General features: G+C 34.4%; 1 protein-coding gene across 11 annotated transcripts in view; it reads right to left on the reverse strand.

Annotated features, from left to right (window-relative positions):
* Positions 1–18,848, reverse strand: part of LRRC7 (leucine rich repeat containing 7) — a 559,049-nt gene that overhangs the window by 281,125 nt on the left and 259,076 nt on the right. For all 11 annotated transcript variants that reach the window (XR_004276033.1, XM_032301472.1, XM_032301475.1 and 8 more), the window contains exon 4: positions 13,145–13,262. Coding sequence is in view for 10 of the 11 variants with exons in the window: in XM_032301472.1 (XP_032157363.1) it covers positions 13,145–13,262 (118 nt within the window). In the remaining variant the exon portion in view is untranslated. The remainder of the gene's footprint in view (positions 1–13,144; positions 13,263–18,848) is intronic.

An 18,848-nucleotide genomic window follows, 5' to 3' on the forward strand; every position in this document is an offset into this window, starting at 1 on the left:
ATAACTCTAGGAAATGAGGAGGTCAAGCATTTGTAAACCATTACAATTCAAGTTCTATTCCCCGGTTTTCAGTTGAGACAACACATAAACTTTCTAACACAGCCTGTGAGGAACTCTCTTCCAAGGGTATTAAGAGTTCACTTTCCCGACTCCCTGAAGGTTTAAGCTCATTATATTTAGACTAGATTCAAATCTTGGTTGAAAAACCAATGAGAACTGTGCTATATATATAAATATATAATTACATGACAAAGTATAGTCAAAATGGTGTATTTAGATTTTAGATTTTAAAAGACTAGATTCACAAGAAATGGGCAGAAGACATGAACAGACATTTTTGCAAAGAAGGCATCCAGATGGCCCACAGACACATGAAAAAGTGCTCCATATCACTCGGCATCAGGGAAATACAAATCAAAACCATAATGAGATATCACCTCACACCAGTCAGAATGGCTAAAATTAACAAGTCAGGAAATGACAGATGCTGGTGAGGATGTGGAGAAAGGGGAACTCTCCTACACTGTTGGTGGGAATGCAAGCTGGTGCAACCACTCTGGAAAACAGCATGGAGGTTCCTCAAAATGTTGAAAATAGAACTACCCTATGGCCCAGCAATTGCACTACTGGGTATTTACCCTAAAGATACAAACGGAGTGATCTGAAGGGGCACATGCACCCGAATGTTTATAGCAGCAATGTCTACAAAAGCCAGACTATGGAAAGAACCTTGATATCCTTCAACAGATGAATGGATAAAGAAGGCGTGGTATATATACACAATGGAATCCTATGCAGCCATCAAAAGAAATGAAATCTTGCCATTTGCAATGACCTGGATGGAACTAGAGGGTATCATGCTTAGCGAAATAAGTCAATCAGAGAAAGACAACTATCATATGATCTCCCTGATATGAGGAAGTGGTGATGCAACATGGGGGGTTAAGGGGGAAGGAGAAGAATAAATGAAACAAGATGGGATTGGGAGAGAGACAAACCATAAGTGACTCTTAATCTCACAAAACAAACTGAGGGTTGCTGGGGGGAGGGGGGTTGGGAGAAAGGGGTGGGGTTATGTACATTGGGGAGGGTATGTACTATGGCGAGTGCTGTGAAGTGTGTAAACCTGGCGATTCACAGACTTGTACCCCTGGGGATAAAAATATATTATATGTTTATAAAAAATAAAAATTAAAACTAAAAAAAAAACTAGATTCAAACCTTGGCTGAAAAACCAATGACAGTGCTATATATATAATTATATAATTACATGGCAAAGTATAGTCAAAATGGTGTATTTAGATTTTAAAATAGACTAAGTTCTATTCATAAAAAGTTGATGATACCAATAAATGTTTACTTGCTCAGTGAAGACACTATGGTAATATTTTCACAATATGTTTACTTCAATAACCATATCACAAGACCATCTTGAATATGTTCACAGAAATACCTTCAAATAAGAAATGACATTTCTGTATCCTGGAACTTAAAACAGAAACAAAACTTTTAGTGTAATGAAACCAATCAAAGTTGCATTAACAGAATATTAATAACTTGAAGTAAAAAAGATACAATTGACTACTTTATCTGATTGTTTTCTTTGCCCTTCCTTTTTTAAAAGAAGTTAGATTAAATAAGTTCCTGCTCAACTTTCAATTATTCAAGAATTTATCCACTTTGTGGATTATTCATTCTTGTTCTCTTTCCTGTTTCCTCCATTTGATCATTACAAATCTCTGTCATTCTTGCAGAGGGTGTGCAGAAGAAGGGAAAGAGAATTCCCAAATCAATCAAATATGGATCTTTCCTGCTTAGCATGGGAGAAATTGAAAAATCACAGCTAAATTTAGAATATCTGGTTGTTTTTATTTGGACTATCTTATCTATTACTAATGCAGATGACTACCTCTTCACAGAATGATCTTAAGCCTATAAATATAATATAGATTTCAACCTTATTTAGTTATAAAAAAGATTATTGGTGTCAAAATAAAACAAAACTAAATTGTCATTAAAATTTTGGGTTAGACTTTAAGTTGGTTTTAAGTTGATATTAAAGAATGAATTCAAATGTTTTTCCCATGCAATAGATAAGTACAGAGTCGAAGCGAAGCAAACAATTTTGTCATTATCAAACATAGAGCCTAACAATAACAATAGCAACATTGATCCTTATGATCATAAATGAAAGCCAAGCTGGAATGTGACATTTTTATAACATATAAACCATTTTTAACTTATTTTCTGAATATATTTATTTAATGTTATAATTTTTACCTGTCCTCATTCACTCCCTCACCTAAATCCTCAATATAAATATCGATAAAAAACACATATAAATTCTATCATTTGCATGAAAATTTATTCAACTATTTTAGTCCATGTCACTCTCTCCTCTTAATACCTAGTATTTTAGATTACACTATGTCTGAAATGAAATATCACTAAGAAGTGAGACATGGTACTTCTTTACAAGTTGAGAAGTCACAGCTTTACCATTTTATTATATATAGTTTTCTGATATTTGACTCACTAATTGTGATTATAATGTCCTCGAGAGAAAAGGGCCATTCATATATTTGACAAATATTTGAGTACCTACTCTGTTAGGAACTGTACTAAACATTGGGAACATGGCATGAAAAAAATGGATACATTCCCTTCATTTGCAGAGCTTTTATTCTAGCGAAAGAATTTGTACAATAAAACATGGAGAAAATTAATGTAAATATATAAAATTATATAGTATCTTAGCAATAAGGAATGCTATGGGAAAAGATTTAAGAGCAGAATGAAGAAGGATCAGAAACACCTGGGAATTTTTAAGTTAACTAGGGTGATTAGGGTAAGCCTCATTATTGATTAGGAAGATGGCATTTGAACAAGGACTTAAACAAGGTGAAAGAGATAAGATACAGATGTCTGGATGTCTGAGAGTGGAAAGTCAGAATATTCCAGGCGCAGGGAATAGATAGTGAAGATGCTACGAGGCCTGAGTATGCCTAGTGTATTCTAGAAATAAGTAAGGAGACCAGAATGGTTAAAATACAGCAAAGAAGAGAAAAGTAGCAAAAAGTTAAGTCAGAGAGATAACAGGGGTGTGGATATGGGGGGTAAGATGAGAGTAGCTACACATACAGGGCTTCTCAAGCCATTGCAAGGACTTTGGTTCTTACTCTAAATGAAATAAAGAAACACCGAAGGACATAAGGGTAATTTGGTCTGATTTATAGTTTAAGAGAATCATTCTGGTCCTTGAGTAGGGTGGCCTTTCTAGGAGGAAAGCCAACTGGAGGTTTCTGTAAGTAAAATATGAAAAGAGTTGATGGTGGCTTTCCACTGAGAGCAGTGTAAGGAATGATAAGTGAAAGGGAGCTGGATGTATTTTGAATGTAAGACCAATAGATTTCCTGATAGATTAGATCTGGAGTATGAAAGAAAAAAGAGGATCAAGGATGACTCAGCTTTTTGGCCCAAGCAACTTGAATGAAGGGGTTCCCCTTAATTTAGATGGAAAAAGCAGTATGTGAAATAGGTATTGAAGAGAAGATAAAGAGTTCACTTTTGGACTTGTATAATTTGAGATGTCTGTTAGACTTCTAAGAGGGCATGACAGGTAGGTATTTGTTTATGAACCTAGAGTTTAGGAGATAGGTCTGGACTGCAGGTCAAAATATTGGGGAGTCATTATTATATAGATAGTATTTAAACCATGGGACAAAATGTGAACACTAATGATGTAAGATAGTGAAGAAAAGAGGACCAAGAACTGAGGCATGGAGGACTCCAAAATGAGGATAGGAAGAATCAGCATAGAAGACTGAACAAAGTCAATCAGACAGATGGGTCAAAAAATAAGTGAGTATTGACTCCTAAAAGCCAAATGAAGTAAATGTGTCAAGCAGGAAGAAGTGATCACTTGTTTGAAATTATGCTGATAGGTCAAATGAAATGATGGCCAAAAACTGACTGTGGATTTAATAATAAGAAGATCAGGGTATCCCTGACTGGAATGATTTTGGAGGAGTAGTGGGCTTGAAGACTGGAATGGTCTAAGAGAAGATGAGTGGAAAGAAACTGTAGATAGAGAATATAGACATTCCCACATAGACTTTGGCTGCAAGGAGGAGGGGGATATTCAGGGAATAGGAGACAAGAAGCTTTCTTTAGAATGGAAAAAATAACAGCATGGGTGTATACTAATTAGGGTCAACAAGCAGAAAAGTAAATCTTAATGATGTAACAGAAAACAAGGAGAATTGCTGAAATGGTATCTATGGGTAGGAAGGAGAGGGTGATTATTCAGTGGAGAGACTGGCTTCAGAGAAGAACAGGAATATTTCATCTGTGCTAACAGGCAGGAGTCAGAGACTGTGGGTGCAGAGGCTTATAGATTGGTATCTATGATGGTAAGTGTCTGGGGGAGTTATCATCTGAGAGCTTTAATTTTTTTTAGTAGAGTAGAATCAGTAGCCACAAAGATGGGAGAGAAGGCATGGTAGGAGTTTGAAGGCAGAGGAGAACAAATGAAATAATCACCAGAAGAGGAAACTCAATGGACTAAGGAAATGTAACATGACATTGGGGAAGTGTGTTAAGTCTTCACTTCAGATTTTTGATCACAAATTTAAGTGACATCAGTCAATGTGGTTGAGTGGTTTTTCCAGATCCTTTTAGCAATAGGTGGGGAGTTGGATTCAGCCAGGTTTGTCATTTCACTGAGCAAACAGATGGATATGAAAAGGGAAAGGGTATCAAGGGTATCATGTGATGAGTTACCACAGGATTCAAGCCATGCAAAAAGGGCAAAAGAAAAAAGACAAGCAAACAAGGCAAGGTTGGAACGATATGTCAGAATATTAATTGATTGGTGGTTCTGATAGGTTAAATGATTGGAGTTGTATAAGAAAGTGATCTGAAAAGAGGATGGAGTTGGAGAATGAGATTCATCAGCTGACATTCAATTTCTTGATATTCCCGACAGTACCTTGATCAGACTAAGGAAAACAATGAAAACTCAGCAAGTGTTTATTAAATTGGATCTGATTATATTTTCACATCAATATTTGAGACAATGAACTAAAATATTTTAGAAATATGCAAAGAAATACTTGAATTTAGTACAGAGGCTTAAGATTCAAAAGTATCTCTTTCTAATCAAACATAATATAAAAGACTTCCTACAAATATCAAATTTTGAATGAGTTAGTGCTCTTTCAAATGCATTAAAATTTATGTTTATTACTTATAACTTTTGTATGAATCAGTACACATGATAATAGTTGTGGATAGTGCAGGTTGACAAGCTTATTTTCTGAATTTCACAGATATCATCTGTCCAAATGGTTCACTCTGTGATATAAGTGTCATATGCTGATAAAAGACAAAAACAAAATGTTATTTCTTGTCTAAAATAAAGGAGGAAATACATTTATGAGATTTTGATGTTTTCATCTAATATTTATTTTCATTGTGACACTGATTTTTATAATTTTCTTTCAATTTTGAGAAAACAGGCAGGGTATTTGTATATCTAGTAAACTGGATTAGATTTAGGAGCAGAAAAAAATGGAATTTATTGAGAAAATATTATAAGTACTTTGCTTTATTTCATCCTCACAACAGTTTTTTAAAGTGGTTTATTACTCCCATTTAACTAATGGAAAAACTGAGCCTCAGAGGCTAGCCAGGATTTGAAACCAGTCCAACCTTATCCCAAATACTATCAAATCTTACCTCTGTTAAGCTGCCTCCAACAAAACTAGGATTTAAACTACTTTGGGGTATAAGTCCTAGCTACCCAAGATTGGCAGTGTAAGATTTGTAACAAAGCACTCTATGTTATATTTGTTCCATACATACTCTCTAGGTCAAATACAAACAATCCCACCTTTCTGGAATTCTGAGTTTAGTGCACACTCAGGATTGACTATGCAGCATTTTTTTTTTTTTAAGATTTTATTTATTTATTTGACAGACAGAGATCACAAGTAGGCAGATAGGCAGGCAGAGAGAGAAGGGAAGAAGCAGGCTCTCTGCGAGAGCCCTATGTAGGGCTCAATCCCAGAACCCCGAGATCATGACCTGAGCCGAAGGCAAAGGCTTTAACCCACTGAGCCACCCAGGGGCCCTGACTATGCAGCATTTTTACATGGAGCATTGTAAATTGCATTTGTTCTTTAATTACCTTCAGTCAAGTTTCAGATAGTATCAACTTCCTGAAACTGAATTGTAGTGGTCAGGAATAAAGTTCCTTATTTCTGATTTTAATATATCTGCAACATGTGCTATAAGCCTAGTTCAGAATATTTGTGTTCTTTATATACTGCTCAACTGGTATTTATTACAGGGAAAGGGGCTACTTTAAGTATGAATAAATTATAATGATGTCTGATAATAGAAGGGGAGATGGGGAAAACTACAAAGTCAATAAAAGAATTCTTCATGTCTATCATTCTTATCATGTGTAGAGGTAAGCAGCTACACCTAATGAAAAATTTCAGTTAGACAGCCCATGATGACCTCAAGTCAACCTGGAAAGGTTAAGTTGCATTAATTATACCAATTTAAAGAACATAATGCAATATGAAACATTCTTGGAACAATTTCTAACCAGAATGATTGAAATAAAATACTTTGATATATAAAAGGATAAATTATGATATTATTTTGGAAAAATAGTTTGTGTATAAACCTACATTCCCCAAAGATATTTGATAAATGGGGCAATACTCTACTGAGTAGGAAGTCATGGTTATAGGGAGATTTCAGAGGGAGCAATCTATTGCATATGAGAAAGCCAAAAGCATTCAGCAATTAGGTTAGTTGGGATAAAATGTACAGGTCATTTACACCTTAAAAGAAAGAGAGAAAAAGCAAGAAAAATAAACAGACTGGAATGGTTTGCTTTACCTCTAATCGCTCTAGTGAAGAGAATCAAGAACTCAGTAGGAATGCATGCAAGGAGAATCTAAAGGTCTCCTACAAGACTCTGCCTACTTTACTGGCATTATAAAGAGAAAAACCAAAGGCAGGTAAGGTGATCAATAATCTGAGACAGTCATACAATTGATTCTGCCTTAGGGATATGTCTGGCAAAAATTTTGAGAAGTCTTTGTGACCTTGCCCAACAATGAGTTGATTCACAGAGGAATCAATCTGACTTAGACAAAGTGAATTAAAAAGTGATACCTGATTGCCTCTTCCTTTCTCTCTCTACTTCAGAAACAAACATTATGAAAAACACAACATTCATATTAGCAAAATAAGCTATTTAATAATCTTGCTTCATATTTGACCAATGAATTTTTCCTTCATTATTAATTGAGCACTTTATTAAGCACTTACTATGCCTGCATATTGATAGTGGCTATTGAAGATCTAGAAACAATGTATGGTGCAGCAGTTCTTGTTCTCAAGGAGTTTATACTGATGCTGGGAGGGAGTACAGAGTAGTAGAGAGAGGGCTCACATGCATCATTACCAGTTTGATTTTGTTCTCTTAGAATTTTCCAGGAGTTACAGAGACACAGAAGACAGAGACACTCAGCTCAGAAAAGGGTCTGTTGCAACTTGGAAAAGTTATCAGTTCATGTGACAGAGCTCAGAACAGACCTCAGAAGAATGAGGGTGTGAGGGAAGTTCCTTTTTTTAAATTTATATTTAGCTATATAATCAGATTGTAAACCCCATTTCCTGATGATTTAAGTGTTAGTTATACCTGTAAGCATTGCTTATTGATTTTATTTCTTGATGAAGACATTGAAAAACAAGTGAGAAGTCCTGGCATGATTCTGAGAAGGTGGCAAGAAAACAGACCTGGTACTTGTTGCCATCATATCCTCTAATGGAAATACAGGGAGTCAATTCTCATTTTATTTCAACACTATAGTCTTGGGTAAAAGTAGACTCTATAGAAAGGAAAGGTAGTCTTACAGTAAGGGAAGAGCTAGTGATTTTCAGATAAATAACACATTAAGAGTGTTGTAAGGGAGCCATTTAATAGGGCAAAATACCAAGCTTTACTCTAAATAGAAGGTCTCATGATTTGGCAGACACAAAAAAGAGTATTTACTGTTAATTGATAACAACTGCGTGGTAACATTTTCTCCCCAGCTCACCTAAGGTGACCCAAAATAGATTTCCGTAGGAATTTATATACGTACTACTAGAGTCTCTGTTTCTCTTATGCTCAAATTTTTAAAGATTTTATCATTTAATTGGTTACTCATATCTTCTTTTTCTAGTGTGTTTGAGAGAAACTCCCTTTCCTCACTGAATGTTGAGGATATTATCTGTTGTCACTGTTTTGCATGCATTTGGGGAAAGGGCGGAATAATTGGCAAGTCAGTAAAACACATAATAATGCCCTCAACTCTGATTGCTTTTCATTTTAACTAACAATAGTGATTTTGCCCACTATGATGCTGTTCAAATCTGTTCTTGTACAGAAATAAGTTTTAGATGATGAGAGAAAAATCACTTAATTGCTACAGAATTAAGAAGGGCTTTCATGTTAATTCATTTTCATTAAAGTTCTTAAATTACAGTATCAGTCTCTCTGAAGCAATGACAAATCAACAATCAGACTTAAAATTGAACCACTGCCTAATTAAACCTTATCATTCATTGTCTTGCTTTATCATATAAAACAATTTATTATGATTATGTATCAGCTTTACAAACAGGCATAGGCTATTATTCAGAGATCACAATATCATAAAATGCATGGATTTCTGATATATGGGATTTTTATTTTACTTTGAATTAAGATCTGAGGAATAAATGATAAAAGATCCATTGGCATGGAAGGTGACACATTTATCCATGGATTGCTGCAATGTTAACTTGGTAACGGAAAGACTTAAGAGAGGAAGGGTGATCTACATGCAGCATGAATGTTTCTTTACTTGTCTCTTTCTTCTTTCTGTCCCTTTCCCTTTTTGAATATGTACACATGTATCTTATGTAATTCTATACTGCAGTATTAGTAGATCCTTAGTGTATACTCAATAACCAGAGAATATATAGTTTTAGTTTTTATTATAAACAAAAGGTAGTATTTTAAAAATTGACAATATACTTGGCCACAATGTGAAAGCCAATAAGTAAAGAGATCAGTATCATCAGACCATGTAGTCTACAATATAGATCAATAAAAATCATGTGATGACTGAAAAAGCCCCTAATATATTAGAATACAGAAATCAACTGAGTAAATCCTAAGAAAGTAGAAGTAGCATAATAAAAATTGCTGCAGTAGGAAGTGGAAAAGTAAAAATAACAATGGAAAATAAACCAACCCATACAGAGGCAAAAGGTTTATTCAAAAGATTAGTAAAATAGAAAAACTTCTGATTGGATGGATGGTAAAAAAAAAAAAAATGGCATGAGCAAACAATACTAGAAACAGAAAGGGAGAAATAGGCACACATATGGTAAAGATTTATAAAATGTGAGAGAAGCCTATGGGCAATGCATGACAATACAAATGAATATCTAAATGATGGAATAGGTAATTTCCTAGGGAAGTATAACTTTTGAAAAAGTAACACAAAAGATATGAAGGTATAAAGATGGGTTAGAAAAAACTGTCATATGCAGAAAATATAATTTTATACATAAAAATTCAAAAGAATCTAGTGGTCATGTTTTTAGCACCATGATTGAATGTAAGGTCAAGATATTAAAGTTAGTAACGTTTCTGGGTGCTAGGTGACTCAGTCGGCTAAGCACCTGCATTTGGCTCAGGTCATGATCTCAGGGTCCTGGGATCAAGCCCAGCAACGGCTCCCTTCTCCATGGGGAGTCTGCTTCTCCCTCCGCCTCTGTTCCGCCCCGTGCTGTGCTCTCTCTCTCTCACACACACAAAAATAAACAATTTTTTTTTAAAAGTTAGTAATGTTTCCATATAACATCAACTAAAATTTTAAAAAGTACTTAAAAATGAACACAATATAAAACTAATAAACTACTTAGAAATAACTCTAACAAAATGTGTGCGTCTCTCTTGAAAGAAATCATAAAACCTTGAAAGACACAAAATAAGACCTAGGTAAAGGTAAATAGCATGCTCATAGATTACAACTAGTTCTCTCTGTGTAAAAAGGGTCAGGAAATATTTCTCAGAATAAATGACATCTTAAATGTCTTTTAAAGGTGCCGAAGACTCTAGCTGAGGAGGACAGCAATGGGGAGGAAGGAATATTTGGGGAAGAGAAAACAGTATTTTTCCTGTGTCACAAGTAATTAGGCTGATGCATTTGGGAACAACAATTCGGTATAGCTGAGAATGAAATGGAAGGGGACATGAGTTGGTTAGAGTTGTGGTTAGAGAGGTAGAAGAATGTCATTCACACAAATTGTGTAGATAACTTTTCTGTACATAATAGTTCACTTAAATAAAAATTTTAATATAAAAGAGTATTTTTGAATTATGGGGGGAAAATGGTGAATCAAGATGTCGGGTGGCAGAAATGGATATGAAAAGTAAAGATTTGGGGCCACATGGACAATCAAGATCAGACTTAACCCCAGCCTCCAAGTGAATTAGTTTCATCATAAAAGGTCACTTATCAAATTCAAGCACATTTCAAGCAAATTTTTGCCTCGACTGACTAGTACTTGAGTGAGTCACTGCCACAAAATTAAACATTCTACTGTCAGTACCTAAATGTCAATATGGATTACATTCTCACATAACTTGACTTGTCCACCAGGACTATTCCAACCTTGTCAACTGTGATTCTAACACTGCACTTATTTTTTCCAATCTACTGTTTCTTCCCTTGACAGATTCCTAAAGGATGTATTATGTTCTTTAAGTGACTGTCTAGGTCTCTGCGACAGAATTCAGGGATAGCTTTCTTAGGTATAATTTTGTGAAATGACTGATGTGTCAAAATCTTTTGCTGTTTGTGTAACTTCTATCAATGGCTGATATATCATAATGTTCATCAAACCTTTTGTACTATACTAACTTTGCAGATTGCTTCACCATGTCTAGCACATCTTTTTGCATAGATATTTCCAGAATATAGAGATCATAAGCACAGCAAAAACTCCCTAAATAATATTCACAAGGACTTCTAAGGATGCTCATGGACTTCTTTCTGAATCAAAGAAGTGTAACTTGCAATTCATTTTCTGGCAATAAATTTCTTGGTGTAAGAGGCCCACTAGGAGACTATTATAAAGTAACATGTTTCTTAGGAGTTTGTGTTTATTATTTGGGGATGATTTTTTTTTTCTAATCCTCTTAAAAGAAACCGATGTTTATTTACTCAGAATACTCAGCTAAACCTGTCTGAAGACCAATGGATGTGTTATTTTTGGCAACGTGATATCGCTCAGAATTGTAATTTGAAAATAGAATTTGATATGTGAATGTATTTAAATAGGTAAGCAGCATAAGTACAGAAATATCTATCCACACAAATATGTGGCCTATAAATCTATTCCTAAAATAAAGGTAGACAATGTCATCTTTCAATGGGTCTAAATCTAGCTGCCATTATCTCTAAGTCAACACATGTTCCTCTTAGAATTGTCTTTCAGAAAACCCTCTATGTGGTAAGTTAGACTGGTGTAGAAAGATGTGTGTGTCCCTGTTTGTACTCTATTGTTTTCTTCAAATGAAATGTTCTCCTTTATTTGGATGCTACTGTGCCTCATTGAATTCCTCAAGCCATAGCCTTTATTGAACTATTCCCTAATAATAAAATAATATTGAAGTATAATTGATACATAAAGAACTACATGTATTTAATGTATACAACTTGATGACTTTGGACATATGCAAATACCAAAGATACCATCATCACAAATAAGATAATAAACATGTCTCAAACCTCCTAGGATTTCCTTCTGTCCCCTTACTATTTGTTTTTTTTTTTGTGATAAGAACACTGAACATGAAAATTTGCCCTCTTAACAAATTTAGATTTGCACAATATTGTATTGTTAACTATAGACACGATGTTGTAAAATGGATCTCTATAACTTACTTATCCAGCATAAATGAAATTTTATGCCCATTGAAAAACAACTTCCGTTTGTCCTGTCTAGGCTTAGGTATCATTTCTTAAGGGTAAATTTTCCCTAGCCACACCAAATGGATTTATTTCCCTAGTATACATGGCATTCACTCTAATTGTTTATTTAATCATCCATAATTCCTTGTTTAATATCTAATGCATCTACTAGAATGTAAGTTTCATGAGGGCAGAGGTCTGTTTTCATGCCTATTCCTTTGGCACCAAACTTACTACCTGAAAAGTAACACACACATGTACACACACACACACACACACACAGAGTTTAACCAACTTTTTTAAGAAGGGGTCATGTTTTATATCCTAATTGTGCCTAGACATAATCCTTTTTGATTAATCCTTATTCTAATAAAATGAGGAGACACATTCATTTGGAAGGAAATCAAGATTTATGAATATCTGAGGACACAGGAGACTCCCACAAACATTAAAAAGAAAATGTCATCCACAAGAATATCAACATCAGCATCAGCATTTAACAACATCACCACACATGTAAGTTTGGGTCAGAAATATAACAAATATTACTGAACACTTATTATTTTCTAGCCACTGCTCAAGGCATTTGAGATAGATATATCCATGACCAAAACAGAAAATTCCTCCTATTCAATAACAGAATTTACATCCTGAGGCAGGAGAAGACAGGCAATAACCATAATAAATAAGTAAATTCTGCAATACTGAGAAGATGGTCAGTGCTATGGGGAAAATAGAGCAGAGTAAGGGAAATTGGGAGTTCAGTTCCAAGTAGCATGAAAAGGTAGGTCTCATTGAACACATGGAAAAAAATTTTACTCTGATTATGAGGAAAATAAATAGTGTAAAGGTAATAAAATGTTCTAACAAAAGATTAAATCAAATATCTGAATACAGAGAGGAAAAAAGGCCTGAATGAGTCAGGGACTTTAAGTGGAAGGGAGAGAGATTTTCACTTTGGTTTATAGTTTAAGATTTAACTTTTCAACAAAATTAACTCTGAGTTACAATAAAATTGAATAAAAAGTATTATATCATTTACTAAGAGAAAACGAAGCATATTTTTAATTAAAAATTCAAGGTATTTAGAGATAAGATGAGAATCTTACCATTTTTACTGATGTCGAGTTCTTTAAGATTAACTAAACTAGCAATAGTGGTTGGCAGATTTGAAAGATCATTATCAGGAATACTTAGTTTTCTTAGAGCTTGACAGTTGAACAATTGCTGTAAAAGAAAATAATGCTTAATTAGATCTCAATTTAGTTAAATCCATTCATACATAAACTCAGTAACAAAATCCAATTCACCATCTTTATAAATGTGGTAATAAAATGGCCACCTCCCATTTCCGTATTCTCAATTCATTTCAGAATGCTTCACATACCATCTGCATGTTCATGCCTCACTATTCTCTGTCATCCAAATTCAAAACACAAAGTATTCTACTTTCCCCTTCTGTTTACTATTAATGTAAAATTTGCCCAATCCTACTGATTTTTTTTCTTTCAAATAGTTTCTGGAGTTGTCACTTCCTTTCTATTCCCACAGCTACCACAATAACCCCAGTTCTTCACGTATCACTTCCATTTAATCAAGTTCAACAATTATTTATATAACATTCAAGAACTGCAATACAGCTGAATATGTGGGCTTATATTTCTTTTGTGTCCCTCTTCACTGCTTCAAGACTCCCTAGCAAATGAAACACTTAACTTTTGATATTGTTAAAAAAAAAAATCACTAGCAATTGGTTCACTTCTGCCATCAGTCCAAAGTGTTAAAATAGGGAAGAGTCAAGTGTTGAACCAATGGTTCTCAAATCCAGCAGGGTTTTAATCATTGCTAAGTGGAGGTGCTTATTTAAAATGCGAATTCTTGGACTTGACCCAAAGAAGTATTGACGAGGCGGATCTGGGATGGGAGTAAAAATCTGCATTTTTAATCAAGCAGTCCAGTGATCTAATTATTTTGATATATGTGTTTCCAGTATTTTGGGGGAATACTTTTTGGGGAAAAATGTTAGATTTTTTAGCTATGTCAATCTTATTTTAAATGCCCAAGATATAAACAGTTGGGACAGAATTTCTTATTCACTTCTGGAAAAATTATCTTAATGAGATCTTTTCTATTTGACATTTCTAATTCTATTTTGCTGATTTCCCATAGATAAAGTGTCTGGATCTATGACTGTGCAATTGGCTCACAGTACATTTAACAACCACTTGTTCTTTCATGTAATTCACTATTTATAGGCAAGAACAACGTAGTACATAGTTGTTATTTCTTAACTCATTAGTTTTCTAAAAAGTAGATTGTGCTTATTGTTTATTAAGATAAAATATACAATTTCTTGCTTTTGGTAAGCCATTTTGGCTCCTTACAAAGATGACTTCCAATACTTCACGTAATGCTAGAATTTCAACATGTTATACAGAAGTGTTGCTACCTTTTTTTTAAAAAATAAAACCTAGAAAAGAGGACTTTGATGGATTGTTTTCACTAACTACTAAGTTTCCCTTTAAAAAATAGAAAAATAGATGTCTATATTTATTGTAGACATTAATTTAAAAGTTTTCTCAGTCTCTATAATTCTCTGAGAACCATTAGATCCACATGCAATGTGGTTAGTTATAGATTTATAGATTTTAAAAATTCAGTTGACTCATGACTGATGTTGGTAAGACACACTAACAACTCTTTGATCTGATTACTATAGCAATTTTATACAAAATTCAGACAAATAATTTTCAAAACCGTTTTTTTTAAAATTCAAGTTTAACCATCTCAGCTAAATTCTCAATTTTATTCAAGAATTAATTATAGTTCCTGGTTTTGTCAAAGATTAATTGACCCTATAGTTGTGGGTTCCCTTTGGGGTGTTCTATTCTGTTCCATTGATTTATGTGTCTGCTTTTGTGCCAGTACTATACTGTCTTGAAGACTACAACTTTGTAATATAACTGGAAGACCAGAATTGTGATGCTTCCACTTTTTCTCTTCTTTTTCAAGATTACTTTGGCTTTTTAGGGTCTTTTTTGCCTCTATACAAATGTTAGGATTGTTTGTTCTAGTTCTGTGAAAAACACTCTTGGTATTTTGACAGGGATTGCTTTAAATGTGTAGATTGCTTTCATTTTCAATTTCTTTCATCAGTGTTTTACAGTCTTCAGAGTAGAGATCTTTTACCTTTTGGGTTAGGTTTATTCGTAGATAGCTTATGGTTTTTGTTGCAATTGTGAATGGGATCAATTCCTTGATTTCTCTTTCTGCTTCTTCATGATTGATGTATAGAAACACAACTGACTTTTGTATATTGATTTTGTATCCTGTGAATTTTCTGAATTTGTGTATCAGTTCTACCAATTTTTTGGCGGTGTCCTTTGGGTTTTCTTTAATGGAAAAAGTTTCTTCAACAAATGGTGTAGGGAAAACTGGACAGCAGCATGGGAAAAAATGAAACAGGATAACTTTCTTACACCATACACAAAAGTAAATAAATTCAAAATGGATTAAAGATCTAAATGTAAGACAGGGAACCATTAAAATCCTAAAGGAGAACAGAGGCAATAACCTCTTTTACATTGGCCATAACAACTTCTTATTATATATGTCTCCTGAGGCAAGGGAAACAAAAGCAATAATATACTATTGAGACTTTATCAAAATAAAAAGCTTCTGCACAGCAAAGAAAGCAATCAACAAAACTAAAAGGCAACCTTCAGAATGGGAGAAGATATTTGCAAATGACATTATGTGATAAAGGGTTTGTATATAAAATATAATAAAAAAACTTAGTAAACTCAGCAACCCAAAACTAAATGATCCAGTTAAAAAATGGGCAGGAAAAAAAAATAGGCAGAAGGCATAGATAAATACTTTTCCCAAAGAAAACATTCAGATGACTAACAGACACATGAAAAGATGACCAACATCACTCATCAGGGAAATATAAATCAAAACTACAATGTGATATAGCCTCACACCAGTCAGAATGGTTAACAGCACAAGAAACACAGGTTTTGCAAGGATGTGGCAAAAGGGGAAACCTCTTGCACAATTTCTGGTAATGCAAACTGTGCAGCCACTCTGGAAAACAGTAGGAGGTTCCTCAAAAAGTTAAAAATATAACCACCCTAGGATCCAGCAATTGCACTACTAAGCATTTACCCAAATGATAAAAAATATTAATTTGTAGGGATACATGCAACCTGATGTTTGTAGTAGCATTATCAACAATAGTCAAATTATAAAAGGAGTCAAATATAAAAATGTCCTTTGATTGAAGAATGGATAAAGAAGATGCAATGTCTACACACACACACACACACACACACACACACACTATAATATTACCAGCCATCAAAAAGAATGAATTGAAATCTCGCCATTTGTAAATGATGTGGATGGAGCTGGAGACTATTATGCTAAGCAAAGTAAGTCAGTCAGAGAGAGACAAATACCATACGATTTGTGGAATTTAAGAAACAAAATAAATGAACATAGCATGGGGGAGGGGGAAGAGAGAAAGGGAAACCAAGAAACACACTCTTAATTATAGAGAACAAACTTATGGTTACTGGAAGGGAGGTAGGTGGGAGGATGGGTTAAATGGGTGATGGGGATTAAAGAAGGCACTTGTGATGAGCACTGGGTGTTGTATGTAAGTGATGAATCACTGATTTCTATATCTGAAACTAATTTACACTGTATGTTAACTAGCTGGAACTTAAATAAAAACTTGGAAAAAATGAAATTAAGGAAAAAGAACTAATAGAGATTTCTATATTCTCCTCCAATTTTATTTTATTTTATTTTTTTTAAAGGATTTTATTTATTTATTTGGGAGAGTAAGAATGTGAGCGTAAGTTGAGGGGAGGGGCATAGGGAGAGAGACAAATAGACTCCCCGCTGAGCGGGGACCCTGATACAGCCTTGATCCCAGTATCCTGGGATCATGACCTTAACCGAAGGCAGACACTTAACTGACTGAACCATCCAGGCACCCCAATTCTTCTCCAATTTTAAATTAAGTTATTCAGCAACAAAAGGTATGGAAACTCCTGAACACCCTATTACATGGACAATCTAAGACTCCTGTGGTATAGAGTCTAAGAGCATGGCATTAGGAATCAGCTTGATGTGGGTTCAATTCCCATGCATCTAGTTATTATATTAGCTGTGTGATCTTGGGCAAGTTACCTAACGTCTCTGGACTTGTGAATTTCCTCACTTGTAAAAATGGGAAAAATAACATTCTCTAACTTGAAGGGTATTGGGATGATTCAATGGGTTATTTATTCATATTCAAATATTCACATTCAAATATCTCATCAGTTTTAAGTACTGCATTTTTTTCACATATTAACATCTTTGATATTTGGAATGACCCTTATAATCAAGAGCAAGTTATAATTTGGGGGGTTCCTGGGTGGCTCAGTTGGTTAAGTGTTCAACTTTTGGTTTCATCTCAGGTCATGATCTCAGGATTGTGAGATCAAGCCCCAAGTCCTGCTCTGTTCTCACCACAGAGTTCTCTTGAGATTCTCTCTCTCCTCTTCCTCTCTCCCTCCTTGTACCCTCTCTCTAAATAAACAAATAAAATCTTCAAAAAAAAAAAAAAGCCAGCAAAGATGGCTTTTAAGGAGTGTATCCTTTAAGGAATGCAAACTTTTAAGGAGTGTATCTTCCTTAGTGGTACAATAATGACCTGTCTTATAATCAGTAACCTTGGAATTAATGAAATGAATTACTTGTAAAAGTTTGGCACATAGTGAGAACTAATAACTGTTGGCTATTCTGAATATTTATATACACAAATACAGAGGCACACCTATGCAGTAATCTATTTCTTATTTTTCTTTTTAAAAAATATTTTATTTATTTATTTGGCAGAGATAAAGACAGAAAGAGAACACAAGCAGGGAGAACGGCAGGCAGAGGCAGAGGGAGGATCAGGCTCCTTGATGAGCACAGAGCCCAATGCAGGTCTTGGTCCCAGGACCCCTGGGGCCATGACTTGAGCTGAAGTCAGGCACTCAAGAGCCCCTATATCTTATTTTTCTAGATGATGAGGTCTTTGAAGCTGGGAGTCAAGTCTAATTCATTTTGGCATTAACTTGTTTCACCTCTGCACGTGCCAAAGTGGCTAGCACCATATCTTGAACATAGTGTATGCTGCATAAGTATCTTTGGAAGTATACTTAGATAAGTCAAGGGAAAATGAGGACAGTGATAGATTCCAGCTGAGAGTGGTACTTCACTGAACTGGAAGTTTCATATAGGTAAACAATCTCAGTGGAATTTAAATTTCCTAAACAAAGCAGTGAACTTTGAATATGAGTCATGATGTCTAAAAATTGGCAAAGAAATTAAGAAAGCATTTTAATGATTCTTTCAAGATTCAAGCTTTGAATGAAAATGAAATAAAGAAAGATTATGAACTAGCTGTGATTCTTTCATATAGTACAAAACAGCAAATATAATTAATAGCTAATTAGAGTAAGACTGTTAATGGTAATGGTTATCCTGTCTTTCATTTGCTAATGATATTTCACATTTCAAAAACATCAAAACTATTTTGAGTCTTAAAATATTTTGTACTGAGGTATTCTCTTTCATGGGTGAAAGGAAATGATTTAACTCTGACAGAAATTGGTTTTAGAAGAGTATGCAATTTAAATTGCCGACTCCAGAAAGCAATGGTTAGATATTTTCTAAGGAGCTGCCACAGAAGATAAAGGCCCGAGTGAGGAAAATAAAACATATTTAGACCCCAAAATGTATATTCTAAGAGGTATATTATTCATTTAT

This window comes from Mustela erminea, chromosome 10 (genome assembly GCF_009829155.1).
Source record: "Mustela erminea isolate mMusErm1 chromosome 10, mMusErm1.Pri, whole genome shotgun sequence".
NCBI lineage: Eukaryota > Metazoa > Chordata > Mammalia > Carnivora > Mustelidae > Mustela > Mustela erminea.